Source organism: Pecten maximus, chromosome 10 (assembly GCF_902652985.1).
Source record: "Pecten maximus chromosome 10, xPecMax1.1, whole genome shotgun sequence".
NCBI lineage: Eukaryota > Metazoa > Mollusca > Bivalvia > Pectinida > Pectinidae > Pecten > Pecten maximus.
The window spans coordinates 29,040,424-29,064,223 of NC_047024.1; the positions used below are offsets into that span (position 1 = coordinate 29,040,424).

Here is a 23,800-nt window from a genome sequence, read left to right on the forward strand (position 1 = left end):
AAATACAATGACAGTATATGATATGGAAAGGTCGGTACAAGTATGTTTAAAAGTTCTTAGCAGTTCGATATTGAACTGTTTATTTTGGACTGATATAATTCGTCTCGTAGAGATAAAGACATTTGTAATGGCATGGTAACATTGTATGAATTTCATTTGACGAGAAAATGATATTTTTATGCGTACAGAAACGGGATATATATCACATTGATTCATCTATTATCATTATTCCAGATGTTTTACTCTCTGACACGTATTTGACTTCCGTTATGGGTATGTGTTTAATGTTTCGCTATGAAGGGCTGGCCTTATGGATGATGGAAACTAAGGAGGGGAGCCAAAAGGGGTCGATTTGACAATATATACATTACTATCTGTATAGCCTGACGCTCATCGGTAGAAACAGGATAATGAGCCGGATGAACTGAATCCCACCGGAACGTTAGAAACTGTTAAGGAATATAACGATTTATTACATTTTACCAATGAAATATCGAAAATATTCTAGTGAATAATATCACTTTGTATGATTGCTTACAAACGAAATAGGAGAAAATAAGAGGTGACTCGGCATGTTTTGCTATACAATTTAATGAACAGAATAACTAACAGTATCTTCAGTAATACCAAACATATTTCACTTGTGTGGCTAATATTTTGAAACGTTTTCACTCGTTCGAAGAAAAATATTAAATTGTTAACCCCACTCGTGACATTTATTTAGTATTACTGAAGACACTGTAAGCTATCCTCTATACATTCACAGGTTCAGAAAGTGCACGCATAGTTCTGCTTCTAAGTTTACTTTTAATCGTAATACTGACATCCATTTCCCCCGATCAATATATGCAAACGACTCCTAAACCCATTACATATAGATGGTGTATTTTAATTACACATTTCAAATTCTTAACTATCCAGACATTCTATTAATGCTCAAAATAACCTACAAAGATCAGCGAGAACTGTGAAATATATCAAAGTTTGTATTTGTTTACAAATATATCAATTAATCATTTACATGATAATACGTGGTTGTAGCGTACACAAGATAAGAAGATACAAGAATCAATAATTTGAATTAAGCTTGCTGAAAAAGTAGGAGATATGATTTATTGATTTTAGTATGGTCTAGTTTCTCTTTTTGAATGTATACGTTCCTTCTAATTTCCTTTGGAACGTGAAAAGAGGTCAAGCTGAAGGCAGCATCAACTTCCAAGAAAAATAGAAAGAATGGAATGATGATAGAACAAAAGGACGAACTACTGCTACTTGGGAATCGATAACACAAGAGTTACTTGGCCAATTTACAAAGCACCGTGTCGACAAACAATGCGGTATTTCCCGAGAAATAAGGCTTTGTTAATATAGAATATTTGTAATATGGAATTACGACGGTACAACGATAAAAACACTATTACCTTTAATAGCGCAAAAATGATTCAGAAAACTTAAAGCAGGCGACGGATAGTAAAACAAACCGAAGCTATCCACAAGAAAACCATGGAGGCCTGCAGTTAATCATTTTTTTTCTAATAATGGATAGTTATTCACTCTTTAAGGACGGTATTATCATGAGAAGCTGGTGGATCGAATGAATTGTGGTTTGTCTCAAATTATGTTTCCATCTGAAACCCTGACATTAATAATTTCTATACAATTTTTGTTAAATTTAAATCAGGTATACCTGCGTTCACATTATTCCATGGGATGTTATTTCAAGTATTAACACCTATATGTGTGAGTGAATAATTTCTTACATTTTAATCTTTGAGTTTCGTTATACATGTGTATTTTAACTTTATCTAACTCTTAATATATCTGTGATTCCTTTGTTAGATATGCTGGAAACTATGTTTTAAACCCTTTAGACTGCCATATTATCGTGTGATCGTTGATATGCTCATTTTGGTAATCTCAATTAACACCATCCGGGTACCTGTTTTGTTGCCCGACGCTGTACATTTTCTATCATTCTTACATGCTTTTCCAGATGATGTCACCAAACTCTATTTGCATTCCCTATATGAGGTTAATCGCACAGCAAAAACGGCTGCTTCTCAATAAGATTATGATGACAACCGAAACACTTCCGTATTCTTTGTCGACCTATTATTGTGAGAGTGTTTCAGCACATACACTTATACAGGTTTAACATTCCACTGGTATATAAAACGATAACAACAGCTACATTAGATGCATGTGTCCGTTGTGATACTTTGTTAATATATCAATGGACCCCGTTATAGTAATAAAAATAACTTCAGGAAACTAAGGTTACATTACTTGAAACATGAATCATGTATCTTGTACAAAGGGGTGCTGTTTTTCTTCATTACAATTGGATGATATTAGTTTATATATATTAATATATTATATACATTGCTAGTACATACTTTTACCATACTAACAGTATAAACTTCACATGAGTTCGATAATGCGTGATTGACAAAAACAAAACTAAAATAAAAATAAAAAAACAAAAACAGGTAATGTAAGAGTTTTCTCCCTTTACTCTCAGAAACAATTATGACAACAATATAATAGGTAAACACAATTAAATTGAAAGGAAGTCAATAGATTACATATCTTACTTTATTATGTTAGTTTGATCATTCTTTTAATGTTAACGTGAAATATACACAAGGTATAGTATTGTAGTATGACTATATATATTAAACTTAAACCAAACATAGTAATGTCTGATTTACAAACCTGATTAGGCCAATGCGACAGAAACGTTATTTTTTAAAAACGTTATGGTAGAAAGCTCGATGTCAAATATTTAAATATTACTCATTTTGAAATCATTAAACTTTATTATTATCAACAATATTTAGCGTTTAGTTTTGAAAGCATTGTCAATCCAATCGTAAAACTAACCAGACGTTGAATAATTCGGTCCAGGTTTCGAATACAAATGGTAACCAATAGCATTTAATTGTGTTGTCTAACACGTGTGGAGACACGTAATACTCGAAACAGGAAGAAGAATGCCACGTCGTGTTTGATTTAAATATTGGGACCAAGTACATTCATAAAACGTCAAGTTAAACCCTGTAGACCAGGGTCGTATTTCGTCTGCTGTTTGTTATTACATACAATCATACGTGGATATTGGTAAGTACATTGTATGTACAGTGGAACTTCGTTAACTCGAAGTCGACGGGACCACGAAAAAACTTCGAGTTATCCGAGTGTTCGAATTAAGCGAGTTATCGTTTTTGGTGAAAAGTTTGGTCAATATTTGTCAACATTATATAATCATTATAACTTCGCTCTGTCGCTCATCAGTTTAGTGTGAAGACTGGTCAATACATGTAAATATATATGTAATGTTTCGTTATGTCACTTGTTATTTGGTGTAGTTTTGCCGATATACAGTCACGATTAAGTTTCTTTCACTTAGTCATTTCAATAACGATCTGATGTGCAAGTCATGTTTGCAAAAGGTAAACGATAAAACGGAATTCGACAAAATAACAAGTTATTAATGTGAAAACAAATAACCGTTTAAGTTTAACACAGATTGCATACAAAACGTAACAGAAGCATTACCTTTTATTGGACATATATAAAATACTGTTTGATCGGCCCTACTTACTTTTTATTGATAACCACGCCATTTCCATGTGTATTAGCACCGGAAGTTGGGCTGCGCATGTGCGTATAAAATGTTACTGTAACTGAGTTGGCGTTTTATCCGATTTAATAGACAGCACTGACCGTTACAGTTGTACTCTGAACACCTCGGCAGTAATTACGCTATTGTTTCAGCAGTTTAAAGATTTAATAGGCGCCGGTGACTGTGTCATTTCTACACCTGTAAAAACATCAGCCGGGTAGATCTACCGGTGTGTCAGAGATTAGTTCCGCTTGAGCGAACGGGTAGATGAGTTGTTGACTATCGTGTGTACTGATATCGGCGACCGCCTTGGGAAATTACCTGATGTAAGTAAAGCAGTACTTTTTATCACCAAGACTTGTTGTTATAAGATTCAACCGACAATTTCTTTTATGAATTTATGAAACACTTATAATAGCATGTAGGTTAGTAGTGCCGATATGTTCAGTATTACAAACGGAATTTAGCTCTTAAAAAATGTCGGCGTTTGCCACCGATCGACGAAAATTATACTTCGAGTTATTCGAACATTTCAAGTAGGATTTTTATTGTTGGGACCAAATTTTTACTTCGTATTATCCGAGTTTTTCGAGTTATCCGAATTCGAATTATCCGAGTTTTTTTTTACTAAGATAAAGAGAGAATTCGGCCGGGACCGGCGTGGTACTTCGAGTTAAGCGGGGTATTCGAGTTATCCGAGTTCGAGTTAACGAAGTTCCACTGTATGTAATATATCAGAATGAAATATTTTTTGCTATAAAGATTTACCACCATAATGTAACATGATTTAAATTTAGATTACCTTGTCACCCACCTATCAGATGATACTACTTTTGTCTTTTGTCAAGACGGCGGCGAAGACATTATTCCATTATAATGCAATACTTCGAGGCAACAGTGACCTCTCAACATGGTATCAGTACTTCACATTTACATTTTGATTGGCTAATTTGAATGTCCAACTGAAATATAAACTCGGTGTATTTCGATATAACGTTATCATCGCCACTGTTTTGACAGCTTCACAAAATAACAGTAACACGGGAAGGCCCTTTAAACTCACCTTCCTCCAGGATCAAACACTATCACCGTATGTGTAAAGATAAAAGTAATAGAGTGCAATCTTGTTGTTTCTTTTTTCCAACAATCAATATGAGACTTGAAGAAACTACAATAAAGTTATCCATTGATTTATATATTAAATACATTTCTTTGAATGGGGAATTCGATTTGATTATAATTATTTTTATCCACATTTCTATTTTCATTTTCAAACTACATAACTCTTCAGGGTTCAAGGTTAAGGCAGAGTTCAAGGGCACAATACCTTTACAACAATTGTTGAAATGCTGTTCTGATTAATGGGGGATTCTGTACGTAAGCAACTACATAGACATAAATGTTACCAATGATAATACAGATATTATATGCATGTCAAAGTATCATTTCAGAGTACACATCGTAAGTAATGTATATGTACACATAAAATGTAGATACTATGAAATCAGTAATGAATTAATTGAGGACGGTGGGATCTTTTGTTTAGGTAATAATGAAGGCCTACATACATTGCAACGGATGCAAAATGATCTTAGCGGATTGTTCACCGAAAGGAACTATCTGGATAGCCTCAAAGGGGTTATTTCCATCAGAAATCACTGCACTCTGTATAGTGGAAACGAAAGCAGCAGGTGCATTTTGATGTGATTCATTCATTGAATAGACATTCATTATTAGTCATACTCGTAAAAAAATTGTGAATTTAAAGCTTTTGAAATTATTTTTGTGCAGACTAAATTGATTCATTGTTTGAGTCTATGCAGACAAGAGAGGAAAAGGGAAACTATTGTGTTGTTTTTCCTGTATAGGAGCTGTCAAAACTTAATGTGAACTGTTGCCGACATTATGACAACCGATGGATACAATTAACAGGCCTTTAAATCACATTTCATTCTACTTAGTATATAATTTGGTATTTATGTCATTTTTATAATAAAATTGATATGAAACTATAGCATAGGTACGTTATTAGCATTTATGTTATACATCTCCATGATGACAATCAGTTCACGATTGAGCAATGCTTTTGAATACACACATATATATATATCAAGAACAACAAAGAAGAATTAAAACCATTAAACTTCATTTTATCAAATGACGAATAACAGCAGATATGGCAACCACAATGGCAGTCATGTTACATAAACATGTTTACATCATATCTTTTGATTATATATATATTGCAAAAAAGGTGGAGTACAAAAATACGCCACAGGACTGCGGTGCTGTTTTTCAGTCCGGCACATTTTAGTTAATTGAAAGAAGGAATATCGAATTCCCATTGGCCATACTAATGAATACTGCACATATACGGTGATAGTGATTAATTGTCGGGGAAGGTGAGTTTAAATGGACGTCCCTTGAAACTGTTATTTTGTGAAGCTGTCAAAATAGTGGCGATGATAACGTTATATCGAAATACACCGAGTTTATATTTCAGTTGGACATTAAAATCAGCCAATCAAAATGTAAATGTGAAGTACTGATACCATGTTGAGAGGTTCCTATTGCCTCGTAGTATTGTATTATGATGAAATATCGTCTTCGCCGCTGTGTCAGGCACTATTTCGTTTCTTGGCAATACTATGAGGCAAATGTAGCATCATCTGACAGATGGGTGACAAGGTGATCTCAATTTAAATCATGTAACATTATGCAGGAAAATCTTTCTAGAAAACCTGTTTTAGCAAACATTCGTTCTCATATTCATTTTTTTTTTAAATCTGAAGTATGTTCATATGATTATAAACGAAATACAGTAACCAACAAACAATGAGTATTATGTTATACAAAATGAATGTATATTATTTTAAGTAATTCAGGAATTGGTGATCAATATTATATTCGTAACACACTGTTTTTAAAAGATGAAATAAAATCAGTTTATAAATGAGTGATTTTCGATATTTCAATGGTAGGAAAAGAATAATATTGATATATTTTGTTTAGGTATTTGATGTATATGTACTACCGGTTGACAGTAATTGACTCTGACAATCCAAAAATGAAACTTGTGTTACTAGTTTATGAGTTGTCTTTCTTCACAGAAAAATTGTGATTAAGCTTATCTATCAAAGAGTAAAATATATAATTTAGAATAAAATTTTACTGAAATAATGTTATATTGCTTTCATACAGTTACTATTGTCCAATCGTAATGATACAGTATACTATGCATGAAAAACCGAAACCGAAAATAGAAATATATGTTGTTTACGCCTGATAAGGTTAAACATACATGTAAAGTGTCAAATAACGTTTTTAAAGAAATGTAGGAAAATATACAATGCTTTTGCGAGTTTCGTCTCAAATTATCATCTCTTATTTGTGTGATTACTGGTAAACGCTAAATTGCAATATTTGGGAAATTTCCTGAGATTCATCATTTGTATTTATGCATTAAGCTAACACGGTGTCGAATAACCAAGTCCTGGTTGTTTGGTACTCAAATAATTGGCAATATATATACCATCGCCTCACATAGTGGGTAAGACACGTACACTCTTGAATCAGGTAAGGCGATATTATAACTATTTAGATTGTGGCTAGATCGGATACGGTTTATATATATATATATCTTATGTGAATACTATTAAATATGTACAGTATACATTATGTAATAAGTATCAGAAAATATCTTTTATCAAGTAGGACTTTCCTCCATTCCCAAGGGCTTATATCCACTTTCCCTATTAATTGGTAATTTAGGTGTAATTTCATTCAGTAAATCATTGCAACGTTTTATCTCTTTTCAGACAGGCTGATACTATTTTTTGTGAAAGGTTTGTAGGAGAAGATAAATTATATTTTATGTTTCCTGTAAATTATTAATCATGGCATGTGGTACATGTAAGTTAAATAATATCAGACAATACAGAATGTGTATTGTATATAAACAATAGTAAAACCTTTCTTCATGGGTGATATGACTTAATGAAATTTGCTAGTAATACAATTATAAAATGTCTTTACTCCTAATGTATAGACTGAGTTCGTAAGAATTTAAAAATAACAGGTATTCATAAGGGTAATTGAAAAAATAGCTAGGAGTAACAAAACACTTAAATGTACAAAGATAAAATACTGCCCTGGTTAAGGTGTACCGTCTGAACGTATGAGGTCCTGATCAACGGCCAATATATCTTACAAAGCACATGTTCGTGTAGTCAAGTTAGATCAAGAATAGATTTAATACACTAGAGAACATTGACAGCCTTACAAAAGCCGCAAAAACATACATGTTGTAACTTCATGCATAGTCAACTTAATTTAAGCATAGAAACAAATTGTTAAAGTGATATGCTAAGCAAGCAATACGCTTAGGTTTAAAAAGAGTACGTTCTAACTATAATAGATAATATATAATACTAAATATACAAATGTAAAAAATGTATCACTCTGTTGTAATAGTTCATGTATAATTGCAGCAGTAAAGTGCTCACAAAAGATATTGTTTTGTTTTTTAATACATATTCAAAGTTACATCATATAGTAATTAAATTGTAATAGAAGATGAATTAAATATTAAGTTTTAAAATATTCAAGAGCAATGTTTAAATCCTAGACTGAGAGATACTCTGTAAATAAACACCCCTTTAAGTCAACTGTCTAGTTTGCAATTTTCCAGGAATGGAAAATAAAATACTGTCTATGACATTTTTCATACCTATGGGGAATAATGCTACGTTACATTCTGTAGGTCTTTAGCTTATAGTGTTGTAACTTCCGATGACATCACAATGTTTACATGCTCTGTGTTATGTATTTACCGGATCATAGTTAATGATGAGACAGAAGTTACCAAACACTCTTACTTAACCTGCCCAATTGCTTCGTTTTTTTATTCCTTATCTACTCCGAGTTGAAACTGCTCCGAAGTGTTGCATTATTTTAATAGTCTACAAAAGCCAGTTGAAATCTAGCCGTGTAATACGCAAAAATTATAAGGTAATGAATAAAAATATACATATTATTCAGGCAACAACAGGAACTTGTCGAAGATATAACATTATGATGCAGATTCCAAATGATAGCGTTAAAAGGAAGTGTGTAATGTTTAAGATATTTTTATTATATGGTTTATGCTGAAACTTCCTTAATGTGCATCTCAACATAAATTTAAATAAACTACATAACAGGTATTACGCTCATCAAATTTAAACAGTAAATGCGTTTGGTGTTATGTTCTGATTAATATACCAGATTACATTTAAATGACATTTGCTGTCTTCACACAGACGGTGTTTGCAGAAATACCGTGAAAACAAGGGTGGCCTAGATCCAAATCAGTAGACTGTCCTGTCTAAGATAATCGAAGAAATCTTTTCCTCTCAATTAGGCCTTGTAAAAGAGATGGTGGCATACCATTTAAAGTCTTAAAAGCCCCAGAGGCATGTATTTAATACGTGTCACATGTAAAAAAAATCTTTTTTAAATCTTCTTAAAAATCAGTAATTCGGATAACATAGCAATTTAAAAAAAAAAACACGCTTCTGTATTTTCCCCGTTTTCCTAGTGTTTGTAAGAGTACAAAAGCGCCAGGCAAGCGCACAATCATTAAAATTTGATAATATAATAGACTTCATAAATGTTCCTTTCTTGGTAAGATTATTTCCCAGCTTTTTGTTTTTTGTCTTTTTTAATGCAGCAAGTTATTTAGAAGCATTCCTATAAAGGCGAGAGATATGTATACCAAATAAGGGCTTACTTAAGTTGAGCACGCTATATGGGAAGTTAACGCGTTTAAAAAACTTCTTGTCTCGCTCGTTCCACAAATGCTCGATTAGGGAATGTATGGTGGCCAATCAAGAACTTGAACATTGTTTTGAGCCATGAAGTTACGACAAACTCTATCAACATCGGGTCCCGCGTTGTCCTGCTGCAAAGTAAAGTTACGTTGATTGATAAGAGGAAGAACATGTGGTCTCAAGACTTGATTCCGATATCTTTAAGATAAGATTATTATCGATAACCACGAGAGGTGTTTTCACGCCTTGAGATACATAGTTTATTCGTGTCAGTACCATTACAAACTCTCCTTCGAACTTGTCACTTTGAGTTAATCAAGCGTCAGAAAATCGCTCACAACGACGTCGACAGACACGTTGACGTCCATCTGACGTGTCGAGCGTAAAGCGACACTCGTTAGTGAACAACACGCGTCTCCTTTTGGCTAAACGAAACCGATTAGGTGCATGTGCATCAGCCAATGCATTCGACGTCGACGTCGCCTCTGCGTAAGTGGCGGGCTAACATAGGGATGTCGTGGTCTTAAATGAAACTCCCGTAACAGATTCCTAACCGTTTTGACACACTCGCCAACAACGAGTGCCGAAAACTTGACGTGCCGTCTCCGTCGCCATCTGAAATTGATTTCGGAGACGCATGCCTCTAACTTGACGTCGCGACGTTATACACGGGCTTCCGCTCCTTGGATGGTCACCCAATCTCTCTGTTGCTCTAGGACGCTCGACTAAACGGGATATTGTTGTCTCATGTATACCATGACGTTTGAAATGCCTCTACATTATCAAAGCGACGGCCCTTCCTCTATCGCCTTCACTCAATCGCGGCGTTTCGCTGTACAATCACTTCGAAAAGACTTCTTGTGCATAACTGATATGTGGTGTTACAACGTTCGAATTGTGATGATTTACCGACATACATTGATGCAACAGTACCCCGAATGCACGTTCTCCCGAAAAAAAAACCTGCTGAAAGCATGCAAAGTGGAGAGAGGTCTCGGTCGACTGAATCTTAACTGAAGAACATTGTTAATTTCACAATTCATGGAGGTAGCCCAGTGTGAAACTTAAATGAATTTAGCCCACGTGTGTAAAAGTTATATCAGAAAACCCTATTTGCGTTTCTTTTTCCGCTAAGATATTTTAAATCAATGCTATCTTGATTAAGTACTTTGATTGCATAATCGTTGAAGTTATTGTTTGTATCCATTTTTTTTAATCTTTTATAGACATAATCATTTCTATCCTGATCAAGTACTTTTATTGCATAACCGTTGAAAATATTGTTTGTTTCCATTTTTGTATCTTTTATAGTCGTAATCGCAAAGCAAGCAATGGGATCGTTTTTTTCAAAAGATACAAGCATAAGTAAACAGATTAAAAGGATATGGAATGAAGAAAATTACAGCCCTATCCCCGACGGAAAATCGGTAGGCAGCAAATTCAACAGCTGGAGAGCGCCTGTCTTGGAATTTGGTCCACTTGAAGACGATCTTGCTGTATATCTTCAGGAGCAAGTACATATAGGACATTACGAGCCGTCGGAGGAGTCTTGGCAGAAATGCTGCAAGGTAGTGGACGTCATATCTCAATCGTTTCATGTTCATCTGAAGAAAACCGCATTAGAGTTCTACCCGGGTCTCGTCCTGAAAGACTTTATAAAGCAGGGAAGCTCCCGAGAGGGTTTGAAAATTCGAAATCCGGAGTTTGATATGATTCTTCCATTCGCCATTGAGGGAGTAAATATTCGCCCTGTCCCAACCAAGGATAGCGATAACAACTCGATCCCAGCACTTTTTAAACTCAAAGTGTTGAACCCACAAGTTAAGCATGGTAGTCGATACCAATTGCTACGAGAAAGTGGCGTGTTTGAAAAGCATGGCTCTGAAATGTTCCTCAACGCAATAAACGTCAAGAATCGGGTTATGTCCTCCATCATGGATATCACATTTTCAAGGATTCAAGAAGAAATGGATAAAGAGGTCGAAAGGGATCCATATTTGTTCACTCTCAGCAAAACAATCACACAGTCATCTGTGTACAGATTCAAAATAAAAATAAAATATGGTGAAGACAGGAGGGAGAGTGTTGAAATTCGAATAGAAAACGCGACACCAAACGTCATTGAATTTAACGTTATTCCAGGATTTCTCCTTCAACCCGATTCTGTTCCTGATCCAAACAGCTGGTTTTCAATGTTGGGTTTCAATTCTTCAATGGAATGCGACAAATACGCTGTCATGGATTGGGTACAGAAAGGACGTCACTCCGTTCCTTATCCTACACCACAGCTGCTTTGGACAGAGAGTACCTGCGGTTACGAGAAGTATATCATCGACGTCAGTCGTAGGACCAAAAGTAACCTCTACATCCTAACGGCATGTAGGATAATGAAGGCCTACATTGACATCTTTGATCAATCCTCACAACTTCGCATTATTCTACCATCATACCTCATGAAGAACATAGCAATTCACTGTATTCTTCTTCGGCTAGAAGTATCAGGCGTCAGGGAGGCTCTTGGATGCTTGATGATTTTTCTTGAGATATGTCTTGAAAAAGAGTTCCTGTCGCATTTCGTCTATGGTAATGCTCATTTGTCGACCATGTTATCAAAATCACAAACAAGTGACGAACAGAAACGTCTTAACCTTTTTAACAATATCCCTCGTACCCACTTTCAGGAGGCTAAATGTTCATTGAGAGTGATGAAAGGTTATTTACGAGGCTCGTTTACCGAAAGTTCACATCTCAATAGACAAATTCTCCAATATTTCGAAGAGCTCTGCAGTCAGAGTACAGGTAGTGAAAACACCAGTTACAGCTGCGCACTAATGTGAAACGCTCCTTCCGGAAAAGCTCTGCCAGTGCTTTCAGTCGACTCAACTTCATCAGGGTTCCCGAACAAAGATAATGTCTTAGCTTTAACGTGTCTATAAGAAATCCATATGTTATAAAGAAAATAGGGCTTTACTTCAATCGTATTTTACTTTCCCATGGAATCTTTAAGTTATTGGATTTATTTCCTTACGTTAAGGAACATTTTGAAGTTGGGACCTTCGCTTGTGTTCATCACATGAGAACGCTTCTTAACATGGATTGTTACAAAAAGATTATAAAATTGGAAGAGCAACAAGGATTTGAATAACGGTACAAAACGGTAATTGTTGTGTCTCTCGGGAGTAGCATGTCTGCAACGACGAATATTTTAAAATGTGCTTTAAATGCGCGGGAAATATACTTCATTTCAGTTATCTTTTGACGTTCGGAAATTGATACAACTTGCCATCATCTTAGGGTAAACAGAGAAACTCTTTATCTATCTACATCTTTATATTTTGTGACACTTGATGCTGAAGTTACAGCAATAATCAGATATATATTGAGTAAAATCTGTGAATTATTTTAGCGGTTTAGTGCAGTTAACTATATCTATTGTAATCACATAATATCATATGTATTGTCTTGCTCTATACCATGATTACATATACATGTATGTACCTTGGACCATCAGGCTTAACATTAATCAAATGAATAATGAATGAATGAATGAATGAATGAATGAATGAACGAATAAATGAATGGATGAATGAATGAATGAATGAATGTTAATATGTCAACATTAATGACGCTTATCATATCGTTTGTCTTTGAGTATGCTTAAGACTAAGATTTAGACGGCCTTCCTTTGGACGAAAGGAGAACGGGGAAAACATGACCTAGGTTTAGTCATCATCAAAATCGAATTAGAGACATAAGCACTATATGTATTCTTGTCTTTTATCAGAGATTTATTTTTAACCTTTTTGGTTTTAAGATTAAATTTCAATTATGAATACGTTAATATGTCGGTTTAACGATCAGAGGGCACGTCACGGTATTCGGGCCGCGGTGGCCGAGTGGTTCAGGTGTCCCGACACTTTATCACTAGCCGTCCACCACTGGGTTGCGAGTTCGAAACCTACGTGGGGCAGTTGCCAGGTACTGACCGTAGGCCGGTGGTTTTTCCCCGGGTACTCCGGCTTTCTACCACCTCCAAAACCTGGCACGTCCTTAAATGACCCTGGCTGTTAATAGGACGTCAAACACAAACAAACCAAATTATACATCGAAAGACCAATCCAGTTCAATCCTTAAGAAATATTCGGTTGACATTACAGATGAATATTTTCCCGAAGGGAATATTTGTTTATTTTTTGTTTGTAGAACATTTGTAGGAGTTCACATTATTTCGGTTTGATAAACATTGACTACATTTCCATACTTTATCTAAGTTTTATCGATATTGGGATTTGAGGTTGAGGCTTTTGTTTATCAGTAGACACGATCCGTTTAAGATTGACAAGTTGGGAATATATAAAAGAGTTCACAAACGACCGATTTTATTAAAACGCCGATAGTCTTTGTTGTTTTTATAACTCAATGTTGGCCAAATGAAATAATGGTTGCAAGACTTTATCAGCCATGTCGTACACAAAGGCAGCAGCACAGGACCCCTGGATAGTCAAGATACTGGTTTTCATATCATGTTGTGGAACTATTCAAGATGAACTGACAGTGAGCCGGAAAGTAGCCCTACCCCATTTAAAAAAAAAGAGATAAACAAACTACTGAATAAATCACGTAGTAGAACTATTCAAGCTAAACTGACAGTGAGCTGGAAAGTACCTCAAGACCAACATTTATATTTATATTTCTATTTTTACTGTCACTACCCAACTATATTATTGGAAATCAGGAAAATCACAAAATATAACTACGCAAGCCTTATAACTCTTTGTGTCCTGCCAAGCAAACATAGAAACAATGTCGACACAACATTTTCTCAACAGAATAAATATTGCACTATAAGTCTATGTTAATAGTTTGTACATAGCAATAGACCTTTCTTCAACAGTCTTCGAATTTCAATATGTACTTCAATTGTGGTGAGAGGCCTGTAATAAAGTTTACTGTATCATATAACATGCTGTGACTTATGAATCTACTTACTGAATCCTACGAGTTAGGATATTTCAAAAAAAAAATTATCACGGTACATCTTTCAACACCGAGAGAGACAAGTAAGAGTTATCTCCCTTAAATTATATCGAAGACCAAAACCGAAACTGAAAACAACAGTGACCGATTTCAAAGAAACCCCATGATGCACTTTGTTTAAATTTCCTCGGAGTAACACGTAGACAGACTGACGTGTACCACTATATAGCTACTAGCAGGTAAGACACTGCATTGCTAATTCGTTATCTATTAAGTATGCATTATATTTGATAGGATAACTCACATTACCGATGTTATCACGAAACCGACTGGCAGTCAAACACATGCATGGATAGACTGTTGTAACCTACATATGGTAAGTACACAGCGGAAAACAGCTGGTGTTGTTTTTGTAATTTCAATTTCAACATTTTTATTGATATAGAAAACAAGTCAATAGGATTAGATATCGGGCAGCCTATCAAAGTTTTCTCCTTAGTAACAATAGGTGGTAAGAATACAGACAAATATAATGTCAAGAGTGCTTGATTTCACTCGATAACAATAATACAGCTCGTCTCTAAGTATGCTTTACAGTTGGATGAATTTAAATACACAGACTTTAGGTTATAGTCAATTCTCGTGCAGCTGCGGCACGTAGGTTTACCCAAAATCACCCCCAAAATACAAAAAAAAAAAACAAAAAAAAACACATATCTAAGATGTATGTATACATATTATAATTCTACTGTGGATGTTAACACGCCACGTGCGAAGGGGCGTAACTCTAAAAGATCAGCAGCAACACATGATTACAGCAACGTACATCACTTTAACGGTTGAGAAAACAACGGAAATCGTTATAGTTCATACCACTACAAATTCTCTTAAGCAAACAAAATAAGAAAGCATGTAAAATGCTGAGGAATACAAAACAGGTTTACAATAGGCCTACCGGTTTTTGGTAATTGTCTAGAAGAAATGTTTTTTATTTACCTTGTCAATTCACGATTGTATCGATTACTATTGTCTGAATTTGATGGGTTTTTTTTTCTAGAATTGACTTTGTAACATATACGTTGATTATCTAAATTACCATTTGAATTTACATACGTGTCCAGAAGAAACTACATGTAGATGTGCAGACATACCGAGACATCAACAAAATCAAAGAAATAAATATTATATTGTTTTATTCATTTCACAAATTTATTTATGGGTAACTTAAGATGCATGCGGTATACATTACAACATACTGTACGTGTATTTAACAACCCAATTTACAAATACGCAAGAACAATTCTAAAAAAAAAAAATCTGAATTTTTTTTTTTAATTATTAAAATAAAGGACATGTAATATACCTAACAACATTAATATGTACATGGTAATAGAGGTATTGAGCTTCACTGAAGTAACAAATGCGAAAGGAAAATAAGAAAATACAGGATCAATATAATACATCTTAAAATGCACTATGCTTAACAAATTAAGAATTAGCTGCAATTAGGCCTGAAACACAATACTCTAACACTTAAAATCCTGATAAAAAAAGTACTCCTTAATACCCGAAAAGTGTACAAGTCCATACACCGTTTTATTTAGAAATGATTTATCTAAATTACTTAACAACTTTGATATGTATCTCCCATTATATATAGAAATTGAATTAATTTATTTTGTTTGTGTAGGTCCCGTTTACTTTTATTTCGAAATTATTTATATAAATTAGTTAATAATTTTAGTATATATCTACCGTTGTATACAGAAATTCAATAAATTAATTTTGCAGAATACAGATCCCTTTTTATTTAGATATGATTATCTGTTTTTTTTTAACAATTTGGTTGAGGACAGCTTGCAAAATCGACACAGTCTCGTTTTTCCGAGGTGTTCCGAAGCTTTTGATGATTAGATATCCTTAATTAGCTGATGATTATTTGACAAGAAAGAAACGGTGATATTATATTGTTTGTTAAAGAAAAACTAACAAACACATTTTATTTAACTATGTATGTATTACGTGTATCGGCGAGCTGATATGTATAGGTTTATAGCGCAGGTCCTAATGTGACTAACACTATGTGGACTTTCCATCGTCGGATTCCAGAGGGTATATATCCGCGATGACTAGTGAACACTATATAATGACATCAGTTTTGTATGCTACGTTTCATATACAACAAGATTTTTAATGATATGTAATGTTCTGTTGTGTTTTGGTGTAGAGTAAAAGGAAGCATAATAACGCATTAAGATTTTTATTAGATATATTATAAACATCTAGAAATTTAAATCTGAGATTCTGAAGTGACTGCATTCGGTATAATTATCTTTGACGTAGAATTCTTATCACGTCACGAAAACAACATTTTTTTCGAATATCCTGCTCAATTCAAAAGTATTTCAGGGATATCGGTTGTTACCTAGAACGCTGTGCTTACAAAGCTGGTATATGATTATCAAATTAAAAACTGTAATGTATACTGCAGAGGTCATTATGGGTTGAAGCGAAATGACTTCTTGTTCTACTCTTGCTTGATTTTGATCTGCACCGAAAATGAAGCATAGGCGGATTTCGGTACAGTTACATGTACCAACGAATTATCTTAAAATAAACTCAATCGAATTCGCCAAATAAATGTCCTTGTCAATCAAAATGAAAATAGAAATGGTACCCTTCCAGTGAATCAGGTCTTTGACATGTGTGCTGTGGGTGTTTAAAAAATCAAGTAGTTTGAAGTGAATTTCAGTTATTTTTGTGAAATCATTCAAACATGGCTGCCTAAACTAGGGGCGCAAGTCTATTCCCTGTGACGTGATTTCAATGGTCAATGGGTCAGTTCCTCTTACTATATAGCTGAAAGACTATGTACCTAATGATTATATCAATAACTGTTGAGTGCGGCTGAACTGCTTAGAATTCCCAAAAACTACATAAACAAGTTAGCTCGTGTATTTTACAGTTATTTGTGTTTCACCTTGGCACCAACATTCATTAGGGAGCCCACGACAAAAGGACACGGTAGGCCTATTTACATCATACAAAATCCACGATACTTTTCGAGATCTTTGGAAAGTTCTTCGAAAACATTCGATATTTTCAACTGTTACTGTTTGAAGTTTTACTTTTCTTGCATTATTGACGATCCGACATGTCCCCATTTCACCTATTCAAGATTATTTTGCCAACCCGGACAAAAAAAGAGCTTGTGCTGGCAACCAAATAATGACGCCACGGCGACATTTTAATCACGTCACGTCAGAATTGTGTTGCAGTTCAATATTTGCCTTTTTATCAAATCAACCCCTGACTTGAGGACGTAATAGAAAAATCAATTCAATTAAATTTATTTATTACCTTAAACCTTACGGTTAATGAATAAAAAATGTATACGGTATGTATATGATCATCATCATCACAAGTATTATCAACACTCGATAGCCGTGTACGTTTGTATACGTATTGATTTGGCCAGTTATATGGTTTTATGTATTTTATTCTCATATTATGATAATTCCTACATCTCAAAATAAAATGATATTCGTCCCCACATCTAAATTGTAGCTCACACAGAGCCTTGTTCTCTCGTTGTATTACTGTAATCTACCAGTTTCAATAGCTGAATTATGTCAGAAAGACGAAGCATTGATAAACAGATTCGGTTTGATAAATAGTATTGTAGAGTACAGTTGAATGTTGGTTTTCTAAGTGCTGATGTAAAACACATTTAGGTGAGGCCTCTAATAAACCTCTCAGATACTGTTGACCTTGGTCAAATATTCTTTGTGTTATCGGATACGTATATATTATGGTTATAAAAATAGTGATTTGACAATACATGTACATTTTGTACATTTGCGAATCCGAGAGAGAAAAGACACTGCTTAACATAAATCGCTCGGGGTGATATTCATTTTCGTCTAATCCTCGTGAGAGCCAGATTTAGGTTAGAAAATAACCCAGAATATAACCCCTTGATTGGAATTTTTTAACAATACACCGGAAATTGTATCATTATTGCAAGTCATTATCTTATTATTTGGGATCTAGAGCTGAAAAAATCTTTTTGTGTATGTAGTACATGTATATAACGGGCATATATGTATCGGCGAGAGGCCTAGTACAATTAATCTAGTAGATAAGTACATACTAAGAGCATTGTACAAATGTACTTATATCTAGGTCGGACCTTCGTAAATATTTACGAATAAGTTATGCAATGATATATCATTCTCCAACTTGAAGGTAAAAAATGGGATGAAACTTTTGAAATGAAAATTGAACGCGGCTTCTATTACCAAGTCCTGTGCACAGACTGAACTTTGTTTTGATCTATAAAACAATCGGTTTTCTTTAGAAATCCTTTATCATAGTATTTAACATGGGATAAAACAAACAGTAAAATCGCAATTTTCAAAGATTTTGCTCGTCGCTCATACGATATACGCAATGCTCTTAAAATAGACTCAGTCTACGAATAAGTATATGCCGGCATCGATTCTCGACATTCAAAACTCAGTTTCCGCCTCGAAACAATCGCTCACAACGCACAGTCGTTCTCTTATGTTTATGTGTAATTCAGTACGACGTCATTTTCTATTAAAACAAATCCGTTAGTTAAGACTGGTTGGATATGGCGTAAAATTCGTAAGTAACAAAATTGTTGTGAGACGCTTAGTCATTCGTTAATATGACTTGCGAAAAATCCGGAATTTACGAATCTTTGTGAAACGATACCCTGGAGCGATTTTGACCTCACTTGATTTTTTTTTCTCTACGAAACACTGCTTGTTTATTAAGTGGTCATTTTTACATGTCTTTTAATGGTATTGTTTTTCATGCCCATGGACGTTACAGTTACATAGTCATTATTCAGGATTATGTCGATCTCTTTCATAGCCCCCTTGAAGATTGACAAACTTTTGAACTCTAGCATCAGTGCTATGGTCCAAAACATTGATTGAGATTCGACATTTTTGAGTATTTATTTTAAATTATTGTTTGAAAGAAATATTAGCGTAATTGCACTTTGTATAAACTTTCTAGTGATTTTTCTTAAGTTTTGACAATATTTCATATCTTTACAGCGTGTGGATTTGGTCGATCGAAAGAACGACGATGGGCTCAACATGGTCGGATGATTCAAGTGTCCAGGCAGTTGACAAAAATGTTAAAAGAATATTGAATCAAGGTACGAGCACCGCCGCGCCAGAGAGTACAGCAGTAGGAAGCCATTTCAATGGGTGGCGCATTCCCGTCTTGTCATTTGCGTCAAATGAGATAAATCTTGATATGCGACTTCGCGAGAACAAATGCATCGGCGAATATGATATATCAACCGCTTTATGGCAGAAATCGTGTGGAGTGGTAGACGAGATCACACGAGCATTCCATAAAATGTTGACGAAAGTATCCTCCAAGTCATACCCATGCCTCGAATTTGGAGATTTCGTAAAGCAAGGCAGTTCCCGAGAGGGTTTGAAAATTCGTCATCCTGATGAGTTCGATATGATTCTGCCGTTCACGATTGCGGGTGTTGATATACGCTCTGTTCCAGCCCTTGATAGCAACGGAGAGCGAATCCCCGCACTTGTGAAACTCCAAATACCAGATTCACAAATTGAGCATGTCATGAGTGACAGCCTGTATCGGTCGCTAAGAAGTAAAGAAGTCTTTGAACGTGTGGGCTCTGATTTGTTCATCAACGCAATGTATTTACAGACCTGCGTGATATCATCGATCATGGATTCTACCATAAATCATATACAGGACGAAATAAATGCGGAGACCATAAATCAGCCTTGTTCCTTTACTCTCACAAAAGCCAGCGTGTTTCCACCTACGTATCGATTCAAGATAGTAATCAAAAGCGACGACAACTTTGATGAACTCTCTTATGGTCGAACCGTGTTTGGCGGGATTCAAACTGAAAGCAGGAATATTTCCAGAGATATGCGTATGACAGGATTTGGTCCAACAAACAAAATGATTGAGTTTGATATTGTGCCAGGAGTGCTCCTTCAATCTGATTTTGTTCCTAATCCAGACAGCTGGATTCCAATGACCTGCGAAAGATACGCCGTGATGAAGTGGGTCCATAAAGGACGCTATGCAGGCAATTATCAAGATCCTAATCTATTTTGGAGGGAGAGCTCGTGTGGCTATGAGAAGCATATCATGGATGTTTGTCAAAGGGAACAAGATAGCCGCTACATCCTCACAGCGTGCAGAATAATGAAGGCCTACATAGACGGCATGGCTAGCTCATCACAACTACGTAGTCTGCTGACGTCTTATCACATCAAAAACATCGCAATCCACTGCATTCTTTTCCAGATGCGAGTTTATGGCGTCAAGGAAGCTCTAGGATACCTCATCGGGTTACTGGAGATAAGCATTGAAGTTAAGTTTTTGCCACATTACTTCTATGGTAATCCAAATATTTCGAAGATGTTTCCGACTCTTTTTGAAAACGCCTCACATAAACGTCTCAACCTATTCAGGGATATCCCCACAGACCACTTTGTTCAAGCCAAATATTCATTTCTGTCGATGCAAGCCGATCTCCATGGCTGCTTTACCGAACGTGCCTACCTTGGTAACCAAAAACATGTCGATTCCTTCAGAGAACTCTGCACCCTGTATCCTGCAAATGACGGATGTATATTGATGTAAGACGTTCTTAGTTCTGTTCATGATACATCTGGATAAAGAATTTGGCGCACGGAAATTTCGAACAAAAACCTCATACCGAAGCGAAATTCATTGATGTGTAGATTTTCATTAAAGCGAGACTAAGGTTTTTTTTTGTCACTGATAAAACTAATTTTCTGGTATGACATTAACGTATTTATTAAGGCTTTTGTGTCCTCGCCACAGTAGCTGACGTCATACAAAATCGGTATTAACGACGCTATGATCAGCCAAGGGCCATAATTGAAATTACATCATTCTGGATGATTCAAGTGTCCAGGCAGTTGACAAAAATGTTAAAAGAATATTGAATCAAGGTACGAGCACCGCCGCGCCAGAGAGTACAGCAGTAGGAAGCCATTTCAATGGGTGGCGCATTCCCGTCTTGTCATTTGCGTCAAATGAGATAAATCTTGATATGCGACTTCGCGAGAACAAATGCATCGGCGAATATGATATATCAACCGCTTTATGGCAGAAATCGTGTGGAGTGGTAGACGAGATCACACGAGCATTCCATAAAATGTTGACGAAAGTATCCTCCAAGTCATACCCATGCCTCGAATTTGGAGATTTCGTAAAGCAAGGCAGTTCCCGAGAGGGTTTGAAAATTCGTCATCCTGATGAGTTCGATATGATTCTGCCGTTCACGATTGCGGGTGTTGATATACGCTCTGTTCCAGCCCTTGATAGCAACGGAGAGCGAATCCCCGCACTTGTGAAACTCCAAATACCAGATTCACAAATTGAGCATGTCATGAGTGACAGCCTGTATCGGTCGCTAAGAAGTAAAGAAGTCTTTGAACGTGTGGGCTCTGATTTGTTCATCAACGCAATGTATTTACAGACCTGCGTGATATCATCGATCATGGATTCTACCATAAATCATATACAGGACGAAATAAATGCGGAGACCATAAATCAGCCTTGTTCCTTTACTCTCACAAAAGCCAGCGTGTTTCCACCTACGTATCGATTCAAGATAGTAATCAAAAGCGACGACAACTTTGATGAACTCTCTTATGGTCGAACCGTGTTTGGCGGGATTCAAACTGAAAGCAGGAATATTTCCAGAGATATGCGTATGACAGGATTTGGTCCAACAAACAAAATGATTGAGTTTGATATTGTGCCAGGAGTGCTCCTTCAATCTGATTTTGTTCCTAATCCAGACAGCTGGATTCCAATGACCTGCGAAAGATACGCCGTGATGAAGTGGGTCCATAAAGGACGCTATGCAGGCAATTATCAAGATCCTAATCTATTTTGGAGGGAGAGCTCGTGTGGCTATGAGAAGCATATCATGGATGTTTGTCAAAGGGAACAAGATAGCCGCTACATCCTCACAGCGTGCAGAATAATGAAGGCCTACATAGACGGCATGGCTAGCTCATCACAACTACGTAGTCTGCTGACGTCTTATCACATCAAAAACATCGCAATCCACTGCATTCTTTTCCAGATGCGAGTTTATGGCGTCAAGGAAGCTCTAGGATACCTCATCGGGTTACTGGAGATAAGCATTGAAGTTAAGTTTTTGCCACATTACTTCTATGGTAATCCAAATATTTCGAAGATGTTTCCGACTCTTTTTGAAAACGCCTCACATAAACGTCTCAACCTATTCAGGGATATCCCCACAGACCACTTTGTTCAAGCCAAATATTCATTTCTGTCGATGCAAGCCGATCTCCATGGCTGCTTTACCGAACGTGCCTACCTTGGTAACCAAAAACATGTCGATTCCTTCAGAGAACTCTGCACCCTGTATCCTGCAAATGACGGATGTATATTGATGTAAGACGTTCTTAGTTCTGTTCATGATACATCTGGATAAAGAATTTGGCGCACGGAAATTTCGAACAAAAACCTCATACCGAAGCGAAATTCATTGATGTGTAGATTTTCATTAAAGCGAGACTAAGGTTTTTTTTTGTCACTGATAAAACTAATTTTCTGGTATGACATTAACGTATTTATTAAGGCTTTTGTGTCCTCGCCACAGTAGCTGACGTCATACAAAATCGGTATTAACGACGCTATGATCAGCCAAGGGCCATAATTGAAATTACATCATTCTGGAAAATAAGGAGTGAACACGAATAAACTAGAAACCGTCTCATTAGACAAAGTTCAATGATACTTATTATGAGTGGTGAAAGGTTATACAGATGACCATTGCTTACTGATGAATTTTAATAGCATTACCTTGATATGACATTGATTAAAAGGGAAAAAATGAAATATTTCTATCCATGTAAGAGTCATCATAATACTCTAGTGTTGCATATTTTCACTTGATTCCGAATAAACTCATCAATAATGCCTGTTGTGTTGTCCACAGTCGTGTCGGTTCCAAATACACACATGAATTCTGTGTTGTTTTAAAATAGTTTTTCAGTATCCTAATTTTATAAAAATTTTAAAATCATACGCATATTGTAATTTCCTTTCCATATTTTCCTCAATTTCGATTCGGCCCAGTTTGAAGAATACTCCTGAATTATCTTTTGTACCCACTCTTGTTGTCACAGGTATTGCTGACTTGTCTGATAACGGCAACTGTATGCAGCTGTTTTACATACATTTTACAGCATATATACTGCATTCTTTACCATTATATTAACTTGTATGTTATAATACAATAATTTATATTTCTTAACGAATATTCAGGTACTAGTTATCATTAAAT

General features: G+C 35.6%; 3 protein-coding genes across 3 annotated transcripts; all 3 read left to right on the plus strand.

Annotated features, from left to right (window-relative positions):
• Positions 1-10,766: 10,766 nt before the first annotated feature.
• LOC117336625 lies at positions 10,767-13,304 on the plus strand. The gene has a single exon (XM_033897236.1). It carries the CDS (start codon positions 10,767-10,769, stop codon positions 12,270-12,272), a length of 1,506 nt encoding a protein of 501 aa, XP_033753127.1. The 3' UTR covers positions 12,273-13,304.
• Positions 13,305-14,589: 1,285 nt separating this feature from the next.
• Positions 14,590-21,361, plus strand: LOC117336052. Its single transcript, XM_033896402.1, has 2 exons — positions 14,590-14,651; positions 19,503-21,361. The coding sequence occupies exon 2, from the start codon at positions 19,534-19,536 to the stop codon at positions 21,088-21,090; it is 1,557 nt and encodes a 518-aa protein (XP_033752293.1). The 5' UTR covers positions 14,590-14,651; positions 19,503-19,533; the 3' UTR covers positions 21,091-21,361.
• Positions 21,362-21,526: 165 nt separating this feature from the next.
• LOC117336626 lies at positions 21,527-22,909 on the plus strand. The gene has a single exon (XM_033897237.1). The coding sequence runs from the start codon at positions 21,527-21,529 to the stop codon at positions 22,907-22,909; it is 1,383 nt and encodes a 460-aa protein (XP_033753128.1).
• Positions 22,910-23,800: the final 891 nt, after the last annotated feature.

Coding starts and splice junctions, on each gene's coding strand:
- LOC117336625 (XM_033897236.1), top strand. CDS start 10,767: ATGGGATCGTTTTTTTCAAAAGATACAAGCATAAGTAAACAGATTAAA.
- LOC117336052 (XM_033896402.1), top strand. CDS start 19,534: ATGGGCTCAACATGGTCGGATGATTCAAGTGTCCAGGCAGTTGACAAA.
- LOC117336626 (XM_033897237.1), top strand. CDS start 21,527: ATGCGACTTCGCGAGAACAAATGCATCGGCGAATATGATATATCAACC.